The sequence below is a fragment of the Pelobates fuscus genome, chromosome 5, assembly GCF_036172605.1.
Source record: "Pelobates fuscus isolate aPelFus1 chromosome 5, aPelFus1.pri, whole genome shotgun sequence".
Taxonomy (NCBI): domain Eukaryota; kingdom Metazoa; phylum Chordata; class Amphibia; order Anura; family Pelobatidae; genus Pelobates; species Pelobates fuscus.
The window spans coordinates 36,573,767-36,599,060 of record NC_086321.1 but is presented as its reverse complement, the minus strand read 5'-3'; the positions used below and the strand labels follow the sequence as shown (position 1 = coordinate 36,599,060).

Below are 25,294 nucleotides of genomic sequence, written 5' to 3'. Positions count from 1 at the left end.
CCCCAAAATGGAAGTTAGTACCTTATAATTTATGGTTTTGTCATGTTATATTATTGGTATGTTTGGTTTAATGTTTGTGTTGAGACCTTCTAACAAAAAGTCACACAATTAGTTTGTATCTCTGGCTACATTGGCAATGCCTGTCTAATTGCTCATATAATGGTTGTAACGGAACCGCTGGCACCCCGACCGGGTACCCTCCGCTGACGGATGCTCCTAGTGCTTTCCGAGGTCTCCAAGCACTCTGCCTGACACCATAACCACTGCAGACCCCACGAACCGCCGCAGCTTGGTTGGGGTCTCGCCGACTCCACCCACTCTAGACCCAAGACCAGGGTCCAGCTTCCAGTAGGTGGACCTCTCCAAATTCCAGAGAGCAGGAACAGGAACAAGCTCTTAGCAGAGCTCAGCGATTATACCCTGAGGAGTATAGTGATTATAGCAATCCCCAGAGTGTAGTTCTCCAATCCCCCAAACATGAGCCGAAACTTCATGAAGGTACAAGATTATCTGGGGTGCTAGCACACCCAGTCTGGCTTTTATTACAGTTGTTGCAAATACAGGACCACCCACAGGGAGGGATAAAACAACCAATCATATCACAGTTACATCCCACAGATTCCCTCCCCTTATCCTGAGAGGAAACTCAATTATACATACAGTTAAACATACTTTTTACCCAACTTTCATAACTATAAAACCATACATCCAATCTCCATAAAAATTACATATTCACAATAAAGGCCAAATCTCCCAGGGACCATAGTCAACAGGTAAGAGGCTGGCAATCAGGCTCCTCCAACAGCCAGGGGTAAAGGGCAGCTTGTCACCAATAAACCCAGTGACAAAAGGCATTTCGTCACAATGGTGCTAATGTCTTGAAGTGTAAATCACCCCCATGAGATTGTTTCCACCCAGTTGGTATCCAGTGCCCAGCACACAAAGGCTTTTCGTGATGCCCAATCGTGCAACAATTGCACTGTTATATATATATGTTTCGATCCCCAGATTCCTTTTGTGTTTTGGCCACCCTGTGCTCATTATTGGTGCAGGGCATGTTGAATATATTGATTAATGTGCCTTTACCCTCTCCTTTTTCCTGTCCTATTGTTTCCCCAGCAGGGCGTTGTCCCGGGGACACTGCCAGACCAGTTTAACCCCTTAAGGACACATGACATGTGTGACATGTCATGATTCCCTTTTATTCCAGAAGTTTGGTCCTTAAGGGGTTAAACTAGCTGCCCTATCCCTCCTTAATCTCCCATCAGCTCTTGCTATTGTCTGACCCCGCCCTTCCTTGTACTATTGTATTTAAATGAAACTGTTGGGGGCTTTAATGTGTGTTCTATATCTATTATATCTATATCTATACGTTAGTTGCTGTTTTATCCTTCTGATATTTGGTCCAGAGTGGAAAATGCCCTGTTTGATCCCAGTCAAGCCTCGGCGACTGGGTCTTAGGAGCTCCAGGGTCTGTGATAGCTACGAGGAAGCAGACTTGGCGGAGGTACTCGGTTGGAGTACTGGAGCTCCATCACAATTGGTGGCTATTGGGGGAACATACAAGACACAACTGGAACTCAGAGAGATGGATAGAGCTAGCATCCGTGCAGCGTCCCCATCTGAGGAGGACCTTTGTCCCAGTATGAGTACACGGTCTTGGGAGAAGGTGAATTTTAGGGACCAGATCCGAAAGGGACTCTGGAACGAGGTACTCGAGAAAGTTCATATTCAGTGGAGAGAATATCTCCCAACCCTAGAACACCGACTTCAGGATCAACTGAATCTTTAGATACATTTCCTGGGAGAGCAGCCCCTGGAGGAATGGGTGGTTGAACTTAAGCGACTGGTCTGGATGGAATTGATTTTTTTGATTGAGTAACTAAAATTATAGATCAGGGTGGTGCAGTAGACATTGCTTACCTAGATTTCAGTAAGGCTTTTGACACTGTTGCACATAGAAGGCTTATCAATAAACTGCAATCTTTAAGTTTCGATTCCAATATTGTTGAATGGGTAGGGCAGTGGCTGAGTGACAGGCAACAGAGGGCTGTAGTCAATGGAGTATATTCGAAGCTTGGGCTTGTCACCAGTGGGGTACCTCAGGGATCTGTACTTGGACCCATTCGCTTTAATATTTTTATTAGTGATATTGCAGAAGGTCTTGATGGTAAGGTATGTCTTTTTGCTGATCATACTAAGATATGTAACAGGGTTGATGTTCCTGGAGGGATAAGCCAAATGGCTAATGATTTAGGTAAACTAGAAAAATGGTCAGAGTTGTGGCAACTGACATTTAATGTGGATAATTTATCCTGGACATAAAAACCCAAGGGCAGAGTACACAATATTTGATAGAGTCCTAACCTCAACATCTGAGGAAAGGGATTTAGGGGTGATTATTTCTGATGACTTAAAGGTAGGCAGACAATGAAATAGAGCAGCATGAAATGCTAGCAGAATGATTGGTTGTATAGGGAGAGGTATTAGCAGTAGAAAGAGGGAAGTGCTCATGCCATTGTACAGAACACTGGTGAGACCTCACTTGGAGTATTGTACGCAGTACTGGAGACCGTATCTTCAGAAGGATATTGATACCTTAGAGAGAGTTCAGAGAAGGGCTACTAAACTGGTTCATGGATTGCAGGATAAAACTTACCAGAAAAGGTTAAAGGATCTTAACATGTATAGCTTGGAGGAAAGACGAGACAGGGGGGATATGATAGAAACATTTAAATACATAAAGGGAATCAACACAATAAAGGAGGAGACTATATTTAAAAGAAGAAAAACTACCACAACAAGAGGACATAGTCTTAAATTAGAGGGACAAAGGTTTAAAAATAATATCAGGAAGTATTACTTTACTGAGAGGGTAGTGGATACATGGAATAGCCTTCCAGCTGAAGTGGTAGAGGTTAACACAGTAAAGGAGTTTAAGCATGCGTGGGATAGGCATAAGGCTATTCTAACTATAAGATAAGGCCAGGGACTAATGAAAGTATTTAGAAAATTGGGCAGACTAGATGGGCCGAATGGTTCTTATCTGCTGTCACATTCTATGTTTCTATGAATTGTGGGTAGAAAATGGTTACAGGGTCTTACGATGGTATGCAGTTCAGCAGGACCTGTGGCTAGATTGTGATGACCCTCCAGAGGGTGAGGACTATGTTGGCCCTGGTCTATTGTGGGAGGCCTTTGAGGAGGGGATGGATTTTGGGAGCCCTGCCCTTTTCATCTCAGGGACATCAAATAACTTAGGAGAGATCTCCTGGATCTGACCTGAAACTCCTGGATCAGACCTGAAACCCTATCTGACCTACCTGGACACCCTGGAGTGGGAGCTTGAACTGTATTACAGGTGACTGTTCGACGCGGTACAGCAGCAGGTTCCAGAGACTGGGGACTTAATAGACTCCACACCCAAGGATGTTGGCCAGGTAGATGTGGAGGAACCTATGTTTCCCTTACCTAAATCACGGGGATACTGGGCAGCCATTTCAGATCCCCAACTTTCAGCAGCCCATTGAGTTACATGGAATAGAGGTAGTCTGTCTCCCAGCGGCGGTGTGAGTTACAGGGAGAGGAGACTAGTTTTCCCAGCTGCAGTCTGCGTTACAGGGAGTGGAGACAGTCAGTCTCTCTCCCCAGCAGCAGTGTGCATTACATTGATAGGAGATGGTTGGTCTTCCTCCCCAGCAGCAAAGTGAAACCCAAGCAGAAGAGCTGGCATGTGGACAGAGGACCACTGGCCTCTGCCCCCAACTTGCAGCGACGCTGGAGCTGGAAAGCAGGGAGACCACCCTTCTAATGAACGTGGAGTTCAAGGATTGTGCAACTCCCCCAGCTGAAGTGCTGGCATCGGGGCAGAGCACCAATTGCCTCTGCCCAAACACACTGGTAACCCATGAGGCTGAGGCATCAGATACAGCTGCCCCTGTGGAAGAGCGGATCACATGGCAAACACCAATAACCTTAGCCTTTCTCCATAAGCACTGGAGGTCTCTATCCAGTGCACTTCCCTGTGGACGAAAGACAGATACTATGTGTGGATCCCCAGATTCCTTTTGTGTTTTGGCTAAACTGTGCCCAATATTGGTGCAGGGCATGCTGAATGTATTGCTCGTATGTGCCTTTCCCCCTCCCCTTTTTCTTGTCCTATTGTTTCCCAAGCAGGGACACTGCTTGTCAGTTTAAACTAGCTGCCCTGTCCCTCCTCAATCTCCCATCAGCCCTTGCTATTGTCTGACCCCCATGTACAGCAGTACTTGCTAGTTGGCGTTCCTGTGAAGACCGATCTGAGTGCACAAGACCGGTTTGGAAGTTTACATCCACGGAGCGGTAACAACCATCTCTCTGGCTGATACTCTGTATAAATCACGCTTTTACTGTAAAATCTTAGAAATACGTTTCTCAACATTTTATTGTAAGAGTTCTTCTTATGGGGGATTTCGTATGGGAAATAAAACTGTAACAATATTAAGCTATGTCAGTATCTTTTCTATTTAAGGTTGGATACTTATAAAGACACAGATTTCCTGTATTGGTTATTGTTGCAGTCATCAATCCCTGTGGACATTTGACAATACCCACATAAAGACTGAAATTGGAACTCTCTACTCAGTATATATTTTTCTTGTTGACCCCTATGTTAAAAATAAGGGGTATATTAACTAAGCGATGATACAGACTTTATTTTATTTTATGTCTGGTGTGATGTTTTAAAACTTGGGAAGGTTTTTATTGTATCTGGTGGCTTTTTACACTAATTTTTCTTGTGGATAATTGAATTGAAGCATTGGTTTAGAAATTCCACTGTATGATCGATATTTACTTGCGCTCTCTATAACTTTTGTTATTAAAACAAAAGCTTACATCCTTCCAGCAGTTCTCTTGCCAACCAGTTTTCCATGCATGTTATCAGAAGATCGGAGTAATGAACATCTAGGTGTAACCATGGTAGTATGTGTTTTCCCAAACTATCCTGCCTCTAAAAGAAGCCATCCTGTCCAATCTACCCAGAAACCAACCCTTACTGGTCACTTCTTTCAGAACGTTACAGTATAGCTTTAGGGAAGAAATCAAAGGGAACGAATTGTTTAATGACAAAACTCTCTGGAAAAAGGGAGCTGAATAAACCACTTTTGGGGGGAAAGGGGATTCTGGGACATGTAGTTAATGACTGCAAGAATCGGTCTTTAAAAAGAACAACAGCCAAGGAGGTTGGGCTCTTCTCTTCTCCTCTCTCCTCTCTTTTGTCTCTTTTGGAGAGGACAGCACAGCAAGCACAGGTGACTGTCCCAGATTACCCAAGATGAAGGCGCAAGGGGAAGATCTTCATTTAAATTTGTAAGTATTGCCCTTTTATTATGTATCTTTTGATTATGTACTGGATATGGTTATAATGTGTAATGTGTATATCCCTTTTTAAATCTGTAACAGTATCCTAAATCAATATTTACAATACATTTTATTATACACTTGTGTTTGTGTCTTATTTGTCACACATTCCCTAAAAGAATATCCTTGTAAGATGATTTCTTACAGCTAGAGCTGCATAAACAGAAACAAAAGTGATTGTCCTAAATGGCAGGGAGTTGAGCAGTGAGAATTCAATGACATGGTCTACTGTCATATTCGCCGATGGTACTCACCTGTACCAGGGCGCCCTTGACGCCTTGGAGGTTAAAGTGCCTGTGGCTGCTGCACCCCAGTCTGCATCCTCTGAACCTTGATTCATGGGCAGGGAACTAGCGGTGATTGTTCCAGCATTCCAAGATAGCAGCCGCTGCATGAGGAGACTGGTCAACAGGTCAGAGATTGGAGGAGTTGTGGCTCAGGGGCAGAGCCAGGACAATGATGCATCCAAGATGGGGCACAGTCAGTCACAGTGACCTCATATAACCCTTTCTACAGGTGAGACCAGGTTATGCGATTTTATAAGAAGAGAACAACTTTCAGTCAGTGCTTGGTTGTTTTGTTGCCTGACTCAGAACTCCAAGTGTTTGTTTCTGTGTGTTTCCTGTCCTTGCTGTTTTCCTGACTTTTCTTGCTCTCTGAATTTAGCTGATTGCCACCTGCCCTGACCTCTGGACCGCCTGACTCTGATTTCTGTCTGACTCTTCTGTCGATGCCTTTGGAGTTTTCAGTAATTTTTATTAAAGCCCCCGTGCCATCACTTAACCGACTGAACCCTGTTCTCAACCTCAGGATCTCTGTGGATCGTGCTTGTAAAGGAGAACTGTTACTGCACCTGAGTTCCAAGACTGAACACGACACCAGTGGTTTGTTACATCTATACACAAAAACTGCTTTATTAAGTTAAAGGTGTTTTGGTGACAATAGTGTCTCTTTAAGTTCTCTCTCTTAATAGGACACACTATATTGTCTGACCATAGCCGATTATTGTTGAAAGATACTTTAACAAAACTATCCAAGCTAGCAAAACCCATTAATAGCTGGAGGGTGAATAATTGTTCACTTCAACATTCATATACCAAACAATTTATGAAATCTACTCTACAGGAATATTTTTCCCTGAATGCCACCCCTGATATCACTCAGGAGTGCTTGTGACTTGCACATAAGACTGTGGTCCGAGTCAAGTTTATATCACATGCTTCCTATATAGCCAAACTGAAAACCATAAAACTGGTATAGTTGTGGAAACAGCTTGCAAACCTTGAACAGGTCCATGAGGCACTAGCCTCTTATTTTACTGCAAAACAAATAGTATCACTGAGAGCAGTTATCAATGCAATCCAATTAGAAAAAAAATAATATTGCCTGTAATGCCTTAGAACACATTTTTACTCAAACAAAAATAAGGCAGGTAACATTCTTGCACACTAGTAAAAGAAACAACAAGCCTCAACCTCTATCTCCTATTTATTAAATGAACATGATAAAAAAAAATGACCCACAAGAAATGGTGAACATCTGTTCTGGATTGTATACTTCTCTTGGGAAGTCACCAGGACCCGATGCGTTTACATTCCTTTATTACAAAGTCTTTAGTCATCTACTTCTACCATACCTCTTATCCCTTTATAATAGTCAAACAAGACTATGCCAAAAGAGATGTGACAGTGCATATTATCGCCTTACCAAAACTTGGAAACACCCCAATTCAGTCTTCCAACCTTCACCTTATTTCACTTTTGAATCTAAAATGTATGCAAAAATATTAGAAGCATATTCCCTGCTCCTACACCTAGTAAATTTGACCAGGTAGGCTTCGTACAGGGCCATCAAGATTCAGATGCCACCCATGTGAATGTAGGCATAATATTGGTAGTGGGGAATACTAAGGATAGATGTCTTTCCCTGTCTCTTAATGTAGATAAGGCATTTGTCTTCATTGGGATTATATACCTAAGAGGTTTACAAAAGGCATTATGGCTTTGTACACAAACCACATGACAGCTGTCCTTCTATCTGGCTTTGTACCAGAATCCTTCTATATTAGCAATGGGTTGATATTTCTTGATATTATATATCCTGACCATGAAGCCCCTGGCATATAATATCTGAATGGACAATAATATTACCTTAGTTTCCATCTGCCTCCAAGCGACAGACGAAAGCACTCTTTGCTGATGATGTGCTCTTAATAGTTACCAATCCTCTCCAATCAATACCCCACCATCAGGCAGATTTTACTTCTTAAAGTTCAGTATTGAGATTATCTTCAAATTCAACATTTAGTTACAATCGTTCCTGATTTAGAATTTTCTGTTTGGATTGAGGCAGGCTTGGTGACCATTGAGCAAACCATGGACAAAGAAAATATATTGCCCTTTTCTACTTTACATTGTAAGTTTTAAATTCCTCATAAAGATTTTTATTTACAAGTCAGAGACTTTTCTTCAACTGGGCATCAGAAGTCATCTCTCCCCTTCTGATCTTGATTAGACTAGCTCCAAATGGTTGAAAATTAATTTCAGTATGTTATCAGACCATTATAGCCTTTATGTGTTTAGCTGAACCTTCATTCAGGGCTGGAATGGAGAGGGAATTGGGGAATTATTTCTCAGATAATAACTAGTAATCTATCTTATGATTAACAACTACCATCTTTCATTGCACCAATTAGAACTAGAATTTTCTTACAAGCTTTAGACCTGGTGGTATCTAACACCAATTTTCACGAACCACATATACCCAAGTGTTTCTACTACTTGGTGGCGTGACTACAGGGAAGTGGGTTCCCTGTCACATGTATGGTGGTTATGTCCAGGTGTCAGTTTGGAGGGAACTCTATGATCTATTGGAAACCATCCAGTCCATCAAGCTCCCCTTTAACCTAGAGATGTCAATCTAAAACAACTTCCCAACCTCAATTCCACATCTGTTCCAAAAAAAACTGTCCCTTTTTCCCTACCGCTTAAAGCCTTAATCCCTAGACTCTAAAAAAGTGATACAGTTCCCTCTCTGGCTATTACTAAAGATAAGATACACTACACCTGCCAGATGGTATTCATGACCTATTTGTATAAAAGTTCAAGCCAGTAAAACATTTGGGCCCTGTCCTGGCCACAAGGGGAAGGCCAATTGGAGGACAACTGGTGTCGATTTGGTAAGGGGGGAATTCATTACATCTGGAATACAAATCAAAGGTGATGCACAACATATGGTTATAGTAGTAGGTTACATATAGTACTATTAAATGCTTTACAGCAATCCTCAGCAACCCGATCAGCGTTACAGACACTTGCAACCAGAGTTGAACCTCAGTGGTATTGCTGTCTATGGAATCTTAACTTGAGTATCTAACATCTGGAATTTCCTTTTTTTTACGTTGGAATGTCGTGTGTATTTTTTCTTTCATAATCCCATTGTAAACTATTATATAGCTCAACTGCAATTTATCATTTGGTTCTAAACACATTGCTTCACATTGTCACTGCTGTGATATACTGAAAGTTTGCACATTGCACTCATTGCATCATGACTATATTGTACCAGGCGAATACATAACTCAATAAAATATGTGTTATATATAGATAGAAAAAAAATAAACAACAGAGTTGAATTTTCTATTACAAATGACTCAAAATGATAAAAAAAAAAAATCAAGAATATCCTGCATCACATTGCGTTTCTCTATACCCTCTCTGGAGGCATTGCTATGACTTTCTTTACACAGTGACTTTCCACTACCGGAGCCAAAACTCAGATAACTGCAATGCACTGCAGAGTTAAGTCTTGCTGCAGATACGTTACCGTGGAGAAAGCACATGCAAATTGCAAATTCACTTACATTCCTAAAATAATTTGTGAGTTAGGTCAAGCATTTTACATCCCTATTAGAGAATCGCAATTCGAGAACCGTTCTTGCAAAAAAAAGAATTCATATAGATGTGTCTGAAGGACACTGCAGTAAAATTGAACGTTTTCCCCTTACAGTGTGCACACGAGCAAGTTTATGTAGAAGAATACTTGGATATTAAAATACAATCTGCAGAATCGAATTGTTTCTTTTCCCAGCCTTTAGAAAGAGTCAACATTGTTCTCGTCCTATGCAAACTTAGCACAAACTAAGGACAGGATGGAGAAAGGGGGGGAAAAGTCAATGCAGCATAATATGAGACTACAGAGAATTAGAAGCACACATCCCCTTACTATACTGTATATCCCTAAAACCCATAAACACAATACGTGAGTACCCTTTGTGTTGCCTTACCGTGGATGAGAATGATTCTGTCATGATACAGGGTAGAGTTGCCGGAATGATGTTCAGCCCAACAGAAAGAAATTAGCACCAGGATAAGTAGGCTCTTCATCTTCGGGATCCAAATGAATCTTGTTCTCTGAAAGAGAATCACACACAAGGAAGCTTGTGAAAATCAGATACCTTTACGTCTCCCTGCAGCTGCTGCCTAACTTGTTCAGCATAGTCATCAATGGGAACGTTGCATAGAATGCTGTGTACCATGGACGTTGCTGCTTTTAAAGAACCAGGTATGGCAACTTTAGAAACAAGTTTTCTTCATTAGCAAATTTACACAAAAGCAAAACATTTATATATATATATATATGAATGCATATATGCATGCGCATTAATAGAAAATGTTTATGCATTAAAGTGAGGGTTGTATTATTGTAAAATTATGCCATTGGCTGACTTTGGGAACATCACTATAAATCTAGTCTGCCTTAGCTTGGTGTGAGTTACACTCCAGTCAGCAGCTGACATTAGTGGATAGTATTCTTTACAGGATACAAGAGAGTATATCTCTGTCTCTGTCTTCCAAGCCACTTGTCCAGCACTTCAGTAATGGGAGTAGGAGTAAATTAAAGGGGAAATTTCATTTTTTTTTGGAAGTTACACCATTGAATATAACATTGAAAATCATCTATAACTTGTGTTATCCTTTTTTGCATGTTACACTCCGTTTTCATTTAAATTGATATATTAAGCAAATTACATCACAATCCAGTTCAGACAAGGCAAAGCAAATATTGCAAGTGAGTTTGAGAAATTGAAACATTGTTTAGTTTCTCCTCTTCTCTGAATGCTTGCTTGCTTGCTCTGCACTGGCTGCCAGATGGAAAGGACAGAGCTTATAACAATGATTGACAGGGAGCCAAGATGGAGGAACCCAGGAGCAATATCAAGAGTTTTTATTTTATTTTTCACGCTTGACAAATACTTCATTTATTAAATGCAGAGATAAGTAAACATAATATTAAAAAATCTAGAATGTGACAGTTTCTCTTAAATAAAGACAGCTACAAGCAGCAGCTGCTGTTTGGGAATACAACTCCCAACAATCTCTGGCAGGTACACACATACACTTGTACACGAAAGCACACTCATAAATCAGCAGATCTTAAATTCATATCTGTTCAAGATTTTTTTATATTTTCTGAAAAAGGTAAAGATCAATTTAAGTTGAAAAAATCAGGACTATACTATGGTTCGGTCTTTAACACCTTAGCTGCCATGAGAATGCAATAATTCCATCAGGTTATATTATATATATATATGATTATTCATTGAATAAATTGTATAAAAGTGCAGCAAAATAAACTGCATTTTTTAAATATTCAAATTACCTGAAAATGCTTCAATATATTAAATGGAGAATATGGGTTTACATTGCACTTTTTGGCCTTTAAGTAAATCAGTCGTAGCTAAAACACCTGTTTTATTTTAATGTTAGGCAGGTTGGGAATAACCTGATGTATATATTAGCGTGGGTAAAATCAGGCATTAACACCTGGTGGTACTTCGAGATTCTGGCACTGCAGTTGTCCTGATTGATTTCTCATTCATTTTTACCTAGAATGCTGACACATTATTTAATGTGCATGGTCGAGTCGCTGCAGTCAGCACAGATACAGACTGCAGAGGAATTATCATCCTCTAAGTATTAATTAAGCAAATTAGGGGGAAAATAGATAAAGAGGTAAAAAGTCTGCAAGATCCCCTGCACAATATGAAAAGAAGAGTTTTTTCTTCTTCTTGTGATAAGAAGACAGCAATAAATTTTTATTAAACAGAATATACTGTATCGATTAAAATTAGTGCAGATATAAATTTCATGATCAAATTATCGAGTTCAAAATATCACACATCAGTTTTAGTGGTGCTGTAAAGACAATCTGCTCATAAAAGAAGATTAGCACCGAGGAACTCTGTTTTTGGTGCAGTTTTGTTGATGCTGTAATGAGAGCTAGATTATATTTAGTTATGAGGAAGTCTATGAACATTAGAAGGTGCCCTCCAACATACCCTCCAACATTCAGATGCATGGACGCAATAGAATGAGGAAATGAGTGAGCTTGAGGGGGCATCATGAATGGCTATGAACAGGACCACTCTGAAAAGGGACCATTGCACAAAATGGGGCAAAGTAGCCAGCCATGTGCACAAGCCTGGCTAATTGGCAGTCATGAAGCCTTACTAATGGTAGCTCTTGTGTAGAAGCACTATAGTATGGGCTGAATGCTTTGAGTTCACTTTGCATATCAGGTGACTCATCTAATGATGTGCTCTTACTATGTTTACTGGGGACATTTCTCTGGGGTCCATAGAATAGAGACATCCAGCAACAAACCTTGGACACTGGGACAAGAATTCCCAATCGGAACTATCCCTCGTCATAGAGGCGTCACTTCCTCCCAGCTCTGTCTGATGTCATCACAAAGGGCCCGGTCATGCTGTTAAAGAGCCCAGCGATGACCGGGCCCCCTGGAAATCCATCTCCATCGGATGGCCCTAACAGCATGGGCCACCCATTGAATGGCAGCCCCAGCGGCTCGTACCCGGTCACAGTGGTCCGCATGGCGGCTGGGCTCCCTGGAGTGACGGGCCCGGTTGTCAATTCAACATCAACAGGATAATTGGTTTGCCATCCCCTTGCCCAAATAAAGAAGAAGCAATTTTTTTTAAAAAAAGTATTTGATAATAAACATGTGAATAATAAGAATAAGAGAAACAAAAAAGTGAGGAACAGTAACAACATATGGGAATAGTATTGCTACAGAAGTATTTTGGTAAGTTCAAAAATACTCATGGGTGGCATTCCTTCTGGTTTATGAAGGGCAGGAGAGAGTCATCTCCAAAGTCAGCACATTCTCTGCATCTGCAAATAGTCTGTCAGGATTAACTGGCCATGTGTTATCCCCAGAGATCCCACACCAGCCTATAATACCCTAAACTATATTGTAACTTTTCATAGTGTTGATGGCTAAGCGTGCTGCCTGTTCTATTTGTTTAAATTCTGTTATGAGGCATACGATTTGTGAGTTTGTTAGGAGTGTTGTGAACTTCCAAAGTTTGACCAATTAGTTGTTTTAATACAAGCAGAATGTTACTCACTTCTTCCTTGTGAGTTCTTTACAGTTCTGGGATACGTGTATAAACCTCAGCATGGGCATTCAGTATTATATTGACATGGGTAGGCAACCTTCAGCACTTCAGCATAGTGATGTCCCGAACTGTTCGCCGAACTGTTCGCGAACTGTCCACCGGCGAACAATAGCGTGTTCGCGTTGGGCGAACATATGCGATTTCCAGTCCGCCCCCTATTCGTCATCTTTGAGTTAACTTTGACCCGGAACCTCACAGTCAGCAGACACATTCTGGGAGGGAGGGTCTGCTGCTGATTGTCTGGAATGTGTCTGCTGACTGTGAGGTTCCGGGCCAAAGTTTACTCAATGATGACGAATAGGGGGCGGACCGTAAATCGCATATGTTTGCCCAACAGGAACACGCTATTGTTCGCTGGACTACATCTCCCATGTTTATTTGCCAGCATTGCGGTTATAAGAGCATTATGGGATATGTATTCCACAACATCTGGAGTGCCAAAGACTACCTATTCCTGGAGTACAATTTTGTTTTATTTCAGTGTATGTGATACAGCTGCATGCCTACGGTTTTATTTTTTTCTATGTTTATTCTTGCTGTTTTGATTCATTTTATGGTACAGATTTTGAGACAGGTTTCACCAGCAACAGATCAGTGACATTACAAATGAATAAATTATAAAGATTATAGGAGTTAGCTGACTTATTCAAAAAGACTTTCAAAAACTTTCAGGCCAAAACAACACTTTCTTAAAAATAAATTCCTCTGTAGTCTGCCCTTAAGACAATCATTATGTATTTGGAAATGTTAAGGTAATGCTGCTGACATTTAAACCCATTAGTTTCAAAGGAGCGGTAACCTGAGAAGTCACCTGACAGAGTTAAAACTCCTTGATCAAGTATACAGAGTCTACATTCTCGATTAGTTGAAAATAAACACCTAACATCGTACCGGGTCTGACTCAATCCTTCCAAAAAACAGTCTTCATCTATAAAAACTCTTTATACACTAAGTTTGCATATGTTGTACAGAAAAAATGGAAAACCTTTTTTTATAAAAAATCAAATCAAATCAAAAAGCCTATTGCTAAATTTGAATCCATGGCAGTATGATATCAAGAAAAATTAATTTGAGATATTGGGACAGGCGCCACACAATCTATCATATTTATTTACTAAAGTGGGAATTCAAAATTAGTTCAAAGTGATTTTCAAACTTAAGGCCAGAGTAGCTGGACTACTTTGACCTTCAGTTTGAATGTATGTTTGAATGTATATTTCAACAAGTATGTACAAACACTCTCCCTTACACTAACACACTCACTCTTCATTACACACACCGTCTTTTCATACACACATAGCTACATGCTCTATCCCTTACATATATGTACAAACACACACATTCCCTTGAAGTCGTGGCATACACAAAAAGCTACACTGCCTTTCTAAACAAATACACTCCCTCTTGCACATGCACACACACTCTCAGACATGCACTATCCCATAAATAAATACACACACATACTTCCTGGCTCTCTTACCTTACCGTGAAATCAAGTGTGAATGTGCGGTGCAGTCACGCACAGTTTTGCAAGCAATGAGTCTCTATGACAAAATCATAGGCGCATCAGGGCGAATGCCCCACATGTGCTTACGGTCTCCAATGCTCCTCTATGTATTTGAACTATCATACATGCTTCCAGGATGACATCTTACTAAGAGGAGGCTCTGCAGCACCGAGGGAGACTCAGCACTGGTGAGAAGGTGAGGAAAATAATTTTGTTTAATTTTACGTCTTTTTATTTAATTTTTTAAATTAGCAAGAGAAGGACATTAAAACTGAGTTGGGACATCAATACTGTAGCGTTAGGAATACTTATAATTTATTTTTTTTCTCAACTCTGCACATATACAGCTTATACAGTATCCCTTTGCATGCAACTTAGAATATGTTTATAAATGTTTACACATATTTGTGAATATATTCCACATGTGCATCCATCCTATATGTCTATCTGTGTGAATTAAACAAGCAGTAAAGTTCTTTAAAAAGTCAAAGACTAGATGTATAAATGTTGTGCATTGTTGTAGCTACAGGCTCTCTGTACAGATCTCCATTCTGGCAAAGATCAGTGCAGAAAGTCTGTAGCTATGGAGATGCAGGCAAGTCAAATATTTTAATCTTTTTTTAGACTGATTTAAACTTGTACATGCAACTCAGTGCATCGGTAAACCGACATGTTGCCATGGATACCACTAAGGACCACTAAGTTTATCCCAAGTTACGAAGCAATAACATGGCTATGATGACTTATCTGGCACGAGCTTGTTGTTCCAATTAATTTTTGCCAGCAAATGTTTTGTTTTCAGCTTATCACTGATAGCTTGTAGGATTTATAAGGGTCTCAGAGGAAAATATACATTTTAGACAAGAGGAGCATATGCTTTGTCCTCCATGAGAGAGGAGGTCACGTTTTATCTGTGGTCATCTTGTGAGTCTCACTCACATGCATTGACACATTAAGTACAGTTAGAAGAAAGGAACATCCAGCAGATAAAAAGTGTTGAGTTGGTGGGAGCCATTGAGAGCTGTTTTATAAATAACTTTGACTTTGTCCCTGTGAGTTAAGTAAGGTCAATGAAGACATGGTTTGATAAGTTTGTTGTGGACAGACTCTAGTGTTCTGCACAGATCCCTAAACTCAACCCAACTAAACATCTTTTGAATTAATTGGAATGTCGATTGCTAGCCAGGCCTTCTTGTCTGACAATATTAAATTTAGAGTTTGGAACCTTGTTTTTTATGCAATTTTATCCTAAATGATTGTGACATATAGCTTGTGAATTATACATACCTCTATTTATTATTTTATTTTCTATTGTAAATTCTATTTTGTATATGTATAATGCATGTTTCTGATTGGCCATTGACTAATGATGTCATTTTGGCGCCATTTTTAAAGCACTAATGTACCTTTATATACTCTTTATGTGCCAGGTTTTATATTAATCCATTTTGATAAAGCCCCAGTGGTGAAACGCGTTAATGGTTTTAAAATATTGTGTATTTTATATAATAAATGATTTTTGGCTATATATTTGTGCCACTATCTTTTTACACACTATTTTTATTTTTTCCTGGCATTCTACTCAATTCATCCTAAAGTGGGGATTATACCACCAACGCTACTTCCAGAGTGCAGTGTGGTCTGCACTCTATTTGTGAGTATATTTTATTCTATTTTATCTACTGTCACATCATATTATCAGAGAGCACTATTTGCTGTTTTTATCTTCTTCTTCTCCTGAGAATTGGACATTATTACCCCCTGGAGGACAAGCATCGACATATCCTATAAGCGTGGATTATTCCGCTGTATGCCTGTTACCTGAGCTGGCCATAGCTCATCCAAATGTGAGTGTAATACTTCAACTTTATTTTATGTAATATTTACTTTGTACACTCCGCACGATTGTATGTGTTCTATACCTAGCCTTATCCACTAAACTTTATTTTCCAACTCCTTGTGTCTAGTTATTATTCTTGGCCCGATCACATTCTTGTGGACTACCCTTTCAGACATGTTAGCTCAGTATGATGCTAAATATTTTCTTAAAATTGTGCTACTGTTTTAATGATATGTTTGGCATCATCAGGTCTGCGTTAGCCATTGTGACATCGCAAGCTTTGTTGTACTAACATGCACAACAACAAATAAAAAAAATAATTTTAACTTTAAAAAAATCAATATTTAGTGGCTGTCCCCTAACCATCAATCATCTTCCCCCCCCAGCAAACATCTTTTTTTGCTTCAGTCAGAACTCCAAATCACGAATCAAATGAAATGGTTTTGTGTATTGTCCATTTTGTCTGTTTTGTGATTCGTCCATATAGCGTTTCAGAGTACAGGATTTCGGACAACTCGTTGATTGCCCAAAATTTCTGTTACTAAGTCTAATATAGTGCATTAGTAGATTTATTGGTTTTCATATTCCCCTCTCTGTGTGCATGTTTAAATATGTAAATTCATCTTTCAATATGCATTGTGGTCTTTTTAACCCTGTTTCCTTTCAACAAGTAATAAAACACAAGTGAAGAGTTTGCTTGAAGACAGGTGCATTAGAAACTCTGAACTTCAACAAACTGTTCTCTTTACTTTATTTGGGTGATGACCTTTTAAGGATACAACGTTTAACTGCTTTTGAAAACGATTAAAGATCCAAAAACTGACAGTATTTTGTTCCATAAGTGGCAAAGATTCGAAAAACTTGAAACATCTGCTTCAAATTAGCCTATAATTGACCTTGAGCAGCCCTTCTATAAAAGTGTATTTTGAAAGAATGACGTGTTTATATGGTATAAAATATTGCCATTCGGTAAATATGTGTCATTCACTATCTCTTAATGTAATTAGTTTCATTCATTTTGTAAATATCGTGGTAGGAGGTAGTATCATTAAGAGATTACAATGTATGACCTAAGCTTTGCGAGGTACTTGTTGTATAGACATATATTTGGAATTATCTAAATAATTTTTATGAAGCTTTGAATAATTTAGATAAAACATTTTCATTTATATTATTATTCTGCCCTTTCTGGACACAAGTGAGTTTAACTATTATACATTTCTTACACACTGCCTTGTCTAAGGCACTTTTCAAATATTAATAGTACAGTCATCAATGGGCAAAATGAGAATGAAGTAATACACATTTTAATAAATATAAAATGATAATGTATTACAACGTTAGGAAAATAAATTAAAAAAAAAACTAAATTAAATGTACATTATTTTAAAATTCCTAAAACCACAACACTCGTAAAGGTAGGTATCAGTTGGTAGTTAGTCAGTCTGGGCAGTACTAGCACTATTTATTGTCTGAAAATATTGTGAAAAAAATAAAAACAAATGAACTTGGGAAATATTTTAAAAAGCAAGATGTCTTTTTGAGCATAAATTGTGCAAACAACATAGAGTCGCCAAAGTTGCCAATAGGTAAGTAATAGACATCTGCATTCGATTTGGGACAAATTAAGCAATGTATAAAAATATTTTTCTTTTGTCTTTGTTAAATTAGTTGGAAAAGGAATATCATTATATTAACAAATCCAACATGTAGAAAATGGGAGTCGAGCACAATAATAGTTATTTTTCAGCATTGGCCACTCTCATTTCCTGCGTAAAGAACACATAAATCACTGAAAAATAACTCCTGGTGTGCTGGTTCTACTATTCTTTTTGTTTGGTAAATTAGCAAATGATCAAATAGGTCATCGAACAAAATTAATTTGTCTGTATTCGGTCATTCGGTGAATGAACACCTTAGTCAATGCTGCTTTCCCTGGCTTCCTGTATTATACATGATTTAAACTGAATTCCATTTTTTAGGGAAGAGCAAAAAAAACAGGGTGGAAGGGAACACTGAGATCGGAGCAGCCCTTCAGTGGGATCTCAAGCTGGTTTTAGGTCATTTTGTGTCATTACAAAGTGAACCTAGGCCATTTACATATCAGATTTATCCCAACCAGGGATAGTCCAGATCCAAAATATAGGTCATCTCTCTCTGCACAAGAGATAAAGCCACCCCCGATGATTGTTTCCACCTTGTTAGGCCTCGTCAGTGAGTTATAGCGATATCCATATAGGCACCATGTTCAAGGGCCCCAGGATTACCCTTTAGACATCAAGAGCATAGAAAAACCAGGGTGCAAGACAATGCTGAGAATGAACAACAGCTCAAGTAGCAAGGCTTTCAGTGGTTCCCCAGATCTCAAGCTAGTTTTGAAACGAAATAAGCAATAACTGCTATATGCAGAATATAAAACCAGAAAAACGTACTAAACAGTGTTCCCTCAATAAAACACCAACCATAAGGAAAAAAACATACGAAAGTGGTAAGATTACTGAAACATAAATGTGACATCACAAACGTGAGGTGCAAAATATAAATATAAAATACAACCTGTGTATACAAAAGGTATGAAAAAAATATACCACTATGGAAGCCTAATGGAAAAACCAACTGGACACAGTATAATATAACAAGGGAAACGTGAGCAAGGGGCTGGTGGAAAACTCACAAGATGGTCAAAAATCCAGGCTTGTCGCCCCTACTAGCCAAACATATATACATATATTGTTTCTACAGTGTTGAAACCGTGGGTTGTAACTAGTGACCTTGGTACCAAAATATTTTAAATGGAAAACTTGAAGTGTTTGTTCTAAGCTGGCCTATTTCAATCAAGACATGGCAAGTTCCGTACAGTCTTTGTATGACAACATTTAATGGAGAAGATAGTAAAATATACTAATGTAAACTACCTTGTTATAATTCATGTCAGGTTACAATAATGCATTATATGAGGATTCATCATTCTAGGTACAAAGATTATTCACTAGATTTTCTATCTTTTAAAATAAATATTTAGTTGATCTAATATACTTGGTATATTTAAGTCTAAAAATACCATGTTATATAAACAAAAAAGAGAACGTAACCCAAATTTTCTATTGTTTGAAAAAACAAAACGGTCTATTTTCATCCAAGCAATATCAACACATTTTAGATTCCATTCATTTAAGACATTGCCATGAAAACGGAATAAAAGTATAAATTAGCATGATGATGAGAAGGAGATTATGTAAAAGGTTATGCTTTGGTTAACGTTATTGTGTTTTACTGTTTGTAGCTCTTTTTTTCTCTTGTCTATGAAACAATAGAATGCTAGTAAGGGTGACACACTATATTTAGTACTTGCATATCAGGCAATCCATTAAATATCAATTACATATATATTTCACTTGTTAGCTGTCCTAGTTTACTCTTAATTAAGATTACTTTTCTTGCCTATTATCCATGTTCACATGTGTGTTACAGAACAGATATCCTGTACGTTACTATGGATGAGATTTACCCGGTAAACAGGTGCTATTTTGAGTGCAAAGTGCAGAATGTTAGATACATTCAATTGGTTTCCATGGTGATTGGTGCATATTTAGTATAGTTTGCCCCATAAAAGCACATATTTTGCTTTGAAAAATCTCACTCTACATGTAGCAAAAAAATCATTAATTAAAAAAAACACAATTACCATTTTTTAGATGTATTTTTCTCTGCTCTACTATCTAAACTATAATATAGTTACCGTAGTTTATTCTTTCTCTTATTCCTTTCAAGATTAGTGTCTCTGTCCTTATTATCTCTCCATTAAACAATGTGTATTTTGTACACCCAAATATTTTTTATTGCAAGACCTCTATTAATCCTTTGTCTATAAATTATATTTGTGTCCAGTCCCGTACCAGTTTTATTTTAATTAACTATCTTTCTTATTTTTAAAACATATTGTTCTCAGAAGCTTTTCTTTTGTTTTCTTTTTTTCTCTCGCCCTCTCTTTTTTCTCACGTTCTCTCAATCACCACATCGATGTTCCCTTGTTGTTTTGTTCCTCTGAGTTTTCTCCCATTAACTCATGTTCTTCAAGACACTGAACCTTAAATTGAGAGTACCAAGGTGATTTACTGTAGCATCTGAAACAATCGTTCACAAGCTCTGAAACATTGATCACATTGTTGTACAGAAAACTCTCAACAATTCTGGAGACCTTCCAGGCAATTATAGCCAACTCCCAGCAGGGCATTGTTCCCAATCCATGTCCCCTTGCATCCACCTTCTATTTGTGTCTTCTTTAACTTGCTAGAACTTCATCTAGTGGTGGATTTTCTCTGCAACAAGAATTGCATTTTTCACAGTATCTTAGCACAGTATAACTCATTCTACATCAGTGTTAGTTGAGGAATAAGATTATAAAATGACTTGAGCATAAGATCTTTAAAAGATGAGCCTGTTTTGTGCAGCTTCGACCATTTCAGACATTCAATAAAAATAAAATCAGTTTATTTATTTTTATTTAGTGCATATATTAGTGTTATTATTTTATATAGTATCCCCATATGAAGAAAGAGTGAAAGGGTTCCTTAAGAAGTTGATGGATTTATTGGCAACCATACCTCTTCAGCTCATTGATGTGCTCTGGGCGTAATGTACTTGTCCTTTTAACCCTCCAATGCGCTAATTTAAGAAACTGCAATAATTATGCCGAATTAGATCGGTGCTGGAATTGGGTAAGTGTTACAAGGGTTCTTAACCCTTCTACTACCGGTTTGAAGGGGAGGGCATTATGGAAGGGGGGGGGGCAGAAAGAGCTGTTGTGCTAGGAATACAACCTTACATTCCTTGCACTATAGTATCCCTTTAACAGAAAAACAGACATTTGAAATAGTGAGTAATGAAATACCTGGCAACATGTGATACATAGCATAACAGACTAGCCATTGCCAGGAAACCAGACATCAGTGATTAAATAAGTTAATGAGTTGGTACAGGCTGCAGACAGATAATAATAAGTACAATCCAGGGTCTGGAAGAAATAAGTCAGTATAGTCAAATATATTGTAATATATAGATGTAATAATATAGAGAGTTTATGCTCACCTGTGCCATTACAAAGAAAACCTATATCATTTGCCAGGACAAACTGAAGAGCAAGCTACTGAGTTTCTCTACGTTTTTACCTTTTTTCAGAGTCCTCATATTCTCTGTTTTTGCTGTAATGTATATGCTTGTGCTCTCTCTCTCTAAGATAAAAGTGTAATCAGATGTGGACTAGAGGGGTGTCAGCCACTCCTTGCTGGCGAGGCTCAAAGATGGCCGATCGCTCGGGGTTGTTGTGTCTCTCGTTCTCGTGCAGAGAGAACTTGTTGGCAATTTGGTTTTGGACCATCGTTAATGGTGTGATCAGTCTGATATGCAAATGGTATAGATTCTCTTTGCAATGGCACCAGTGAGCAAAAACATTTGTAAAACCTGAGCGGGGGCTAACAGAAGAGCAAGCTTTTGCCCTTTTGCTCAGTGTTCGCTTATTCTCTGTTTTTATTGCAATATTTTGGAACTAGCCTTTGAAAATTGAAGACTTGAAATCTCAATATTAGTGAATAGGCACCATGATTCCCAGACTATCTTTTCAAAAAGCATTTGTTATAAACAGGAATTTCAACAACTTTTTAGTTAAGCAGAGAGTCCACCGTTAGTCTGTTGAGAGTGGAAAGGTTAATAGTTGAGTTTAAGTCAGATATTTTTTTCAGGTTCCCTGAACATTCCCAATACCCTGAAAACATCTGGTAAATATAACCAGCTGGGTGGACGTCCAAGTGTCACTTATCAAGATTTCTAAACAACGTTAGTTATGAATGGCTTCAAAAAGATCCTTAACATCTAATAGATAACCTTTGACTAGGTCTGCGCTATTCAGTGAGTTAATTTACACATGTTTTCATAAATAGCCAAATATATTCTAAATGTTAATGTAAGTGTGGTAAAAAGTTAACTTTGCCCATTCTTAATATGTCTATTCTTCTTGCAACACTATTGTAATCTAACAAATAAAATAGCAGAATAATCAGGAGCAATATTATAGGGAAAATCACATAAATAGCAAATAATTATAAACATTGATATGTATAAACATAGACTGTTTATACATATATCAATGTGATGGATAGGGTATAATTGCCTAAAGTAAAACAAAGTCCAGAGAGTTGCCAAATTATTAAGGCACGCAAAGTCTCTTTAGAAATATTGTGTTTAATAAATGTAGCAGTCTGATCTGAGTAGTGTTGCTAAATAAATTTATAGAACAATGATATAACACGATATCAAATGCTATTATAGTCAGACCTGAATGCCAAATTATACGGTACTCTGTAAAACCACAAAAGAGTTCAAAATCCTGAATATAATCACATGTAAAAAATATAAGAATATATAGAAATAAATAGGCTCCAATGTTTTTTTGATCCAAAAGTGTCTTGGTGCCTACACTTAAAGAAAATTATCCATAGTGCTCATTATAAAATCGATGATTTATAATTAAAATTTATTTCAAACAATGACATAGATAAAATAAGAGGAAGTCAGTCAGGAGATAGACCTCGGGGTAAGAAGCAGTCGCCTGTTGCATCGTTTACTCCTTTGCTGGCAAGGAGTAATAAGTGTTGCAGTTAGTCCATCTGTGTTTGTGCCACTAAGATAGAAGCCAGTCTGTTGTGCGTTCCACCCGTTGGCCTTTCTTCCACCGTTGCAGCTTCAACTTCAATTCTATCACAATCCACTGCATTTTGTGGAGTTCCGCTCCACCTCACCAGAGGCTATTCTTCAAACCACCGTAGCGCCAGAATATATAGCAGAATCTTTTAAAGTCTTTTAAATTCCCAAGCTGGCTGTTCTCTGAGGTCAAGTTGGCCGCATATTCCCTTTCTGTAGCCTAGTCACAATGTCCAGGTCAAATATGACTCGAAACATAGCAAACTTGCAACATCAAGCTAAAAGAATTGTGGGGAGTAACTGGGACCACTAATAAATGTAAATCCTTGTATGGGGCTGCGTCTACTTTGCCCACATCATGTGTGACTGCAATGTGTCAAATATTGGGCCAAGCCTCCCAAGAGGATGAGTATCTCAGCAATGGGTGAGCTTCCCTGAGGACCCAATCTTTGGACACTGCAATACATTTATTCATATCATGTGAATTTTATCCTTGATTACAATAAGAGTTATATATTTTTACACACACACACACACACACATATATATTGAGAAAGTGTTTTCTGTCAAAGATTTCCTGTTATTGTTACGTTATACTTTATAGACATAATCACTTCTTGTTCGTAAATTTTGTATTATTTCAGTTTATGAAATATATATCTTTTGACTGAATGATTCATAAAAATAATTGAATTAACTAGTGCAGCATTAAAAAGAATAGAACAAAGCATTAGTTGGTTTTGAAAGGGAATGTTAATATTCTGTAGCTGTTACTTTCATAAAAATTTTAGTCACCTTTACTCACATATGTCATGGAGGAAAAATGTAGGAAAGAAGTAAAACTCTCCATGGGAGAGCACTCGATGCTGTAAAAATGAAATGCTCACCGAGTGGACAACTACACGTGTCATTCGGAAAACAAATGGAAATTGAAAAGTGGTTCAGTCATACAAAACATGAATACTATTGTCAGAAGCCGAGGCATTCATCTAAAAAGAATATTGTAATAAAATCACAATGGGATTCTACACAGACAAATGGGCCAATTGAATGAAGTTTTACACCGAAACCGAAATGGTGAAAATCCTGCATCAGATTAAAGTAATACTGCATCTCCTGTGGAACAGTTGTTTTATGTCACATACAGACATTCTGTTAGCGATACATTACTTTTTCAGAATGCAGCACACAGTACATCTGAATTATTACATTTATTTATGCACAAAAGTGTGAAATGCGGACAGTGCAGTGATTAAGACAAACAAGACTTCATGCAAATTATGCAAATTCATTGTTTTCTTGTACATCTAGATTGTATTTAACAGTGAGTTGTAGTAATGGGTGTCTCTAATGCAGAGCAAAAGAAGCAACTACCCAGGACTGTACTTTAAACCTTCAACCTATTGGCCCTTGATAGCGATTTCATTTACTTATCTCATTCTAGCAGTTGGCTCTGCTGTAATGATGTAAGTATGACCATACCTCCCAACACTGGCAGTCCTGGTCATTGGCTCTGCTTCCAAAAGGAGATAGGCTTGCATGAAAAGGATGCAGACCATCCCAGAAAGGGAGCATGTCTACCCACTTGCTTGCCAATCATTCTAACCAGCCCACTGAGAGCAGACTATCAGGGCCGGATTAAGAGCCCAGTGGGCCTGGTGCTGATAATTATGATGGGCCTAATTACAAAATCTTATTGACCAAAAACACTAAAACAGTCCTACCTCCTAAGCGTCATGTATCTGATGGAGATGATGCTGTAGGGAAACTCATAGGATGCAACTATGAGAAAACACATACCCTTTGCTAATCTCATGCTTTCATCTTTCAAGTAAACCCATACCCCCTAACAGCAGTGTCCAGTAAAGCAGGAAGTCTATAGATGCGGTAAAAGGGTGGGCTACTGACACAAATCACATAACCAGAACGGCCGAAAGGACGAACATACACAAAAAGGGGGAATGTCTGTGTCCCTATGTCTCCCAGTCCCTTAGTGTTTGTGTCCTCATGTCTCCCAGTGTCCCCATGTCACTAGGGGACATTGAGAGACATTGGGACACTGGGAGACATGGGGACACAGATACTAGGGAACACTGGGAGACCTGGGAAATCTGAGACTCTTGGGGGCACTGGGTGACAGACACGAGGGGACACGGGGAGACATGGGGCACTGAGACACTGTGATATATAGGGGACACTGGAGACTTGATAAAAACCTGGGTACAGGACAAAATGTTGCGGTGTCCAATAAACCTGCTTAAAGCTATCACAGTGAGTGCCTGAGATTTTTTTCTTTTATACTAGGGGACACAGAGACACTATGGGCACAGATACACTATGGGCACTGAGAGACATGGGGCACTGAGACACT

At 38.6% G+C, this 25,294-nt stretch overlaps 1 protein-coding gene across 1 annotated transcript in view; it reads right to left on the bottom strand.

The window, feature by feature from the left end:
- The window catches only part of HAPLN1 (hyaluronan and proteoglycan link protein 1), a 122,033-nt gene that overhangs the window by 52,046 nt on the left and 44,693 nt on the right, over positions 1-25,294 (bottom strand). The window contains exon 2 of the mRNA XM_063453711.1: positions 9,686-9,812. Within this exon, the coding sequence (XP_063309781.1) occupies positions 9,686-9,785 (100 nt within the window). The 5' untranslated portion in view covers positions 9,786-9,812. The remainder of the gene's footprint in view (positions 1-9,685; positions 9,813-25,294) is intronic.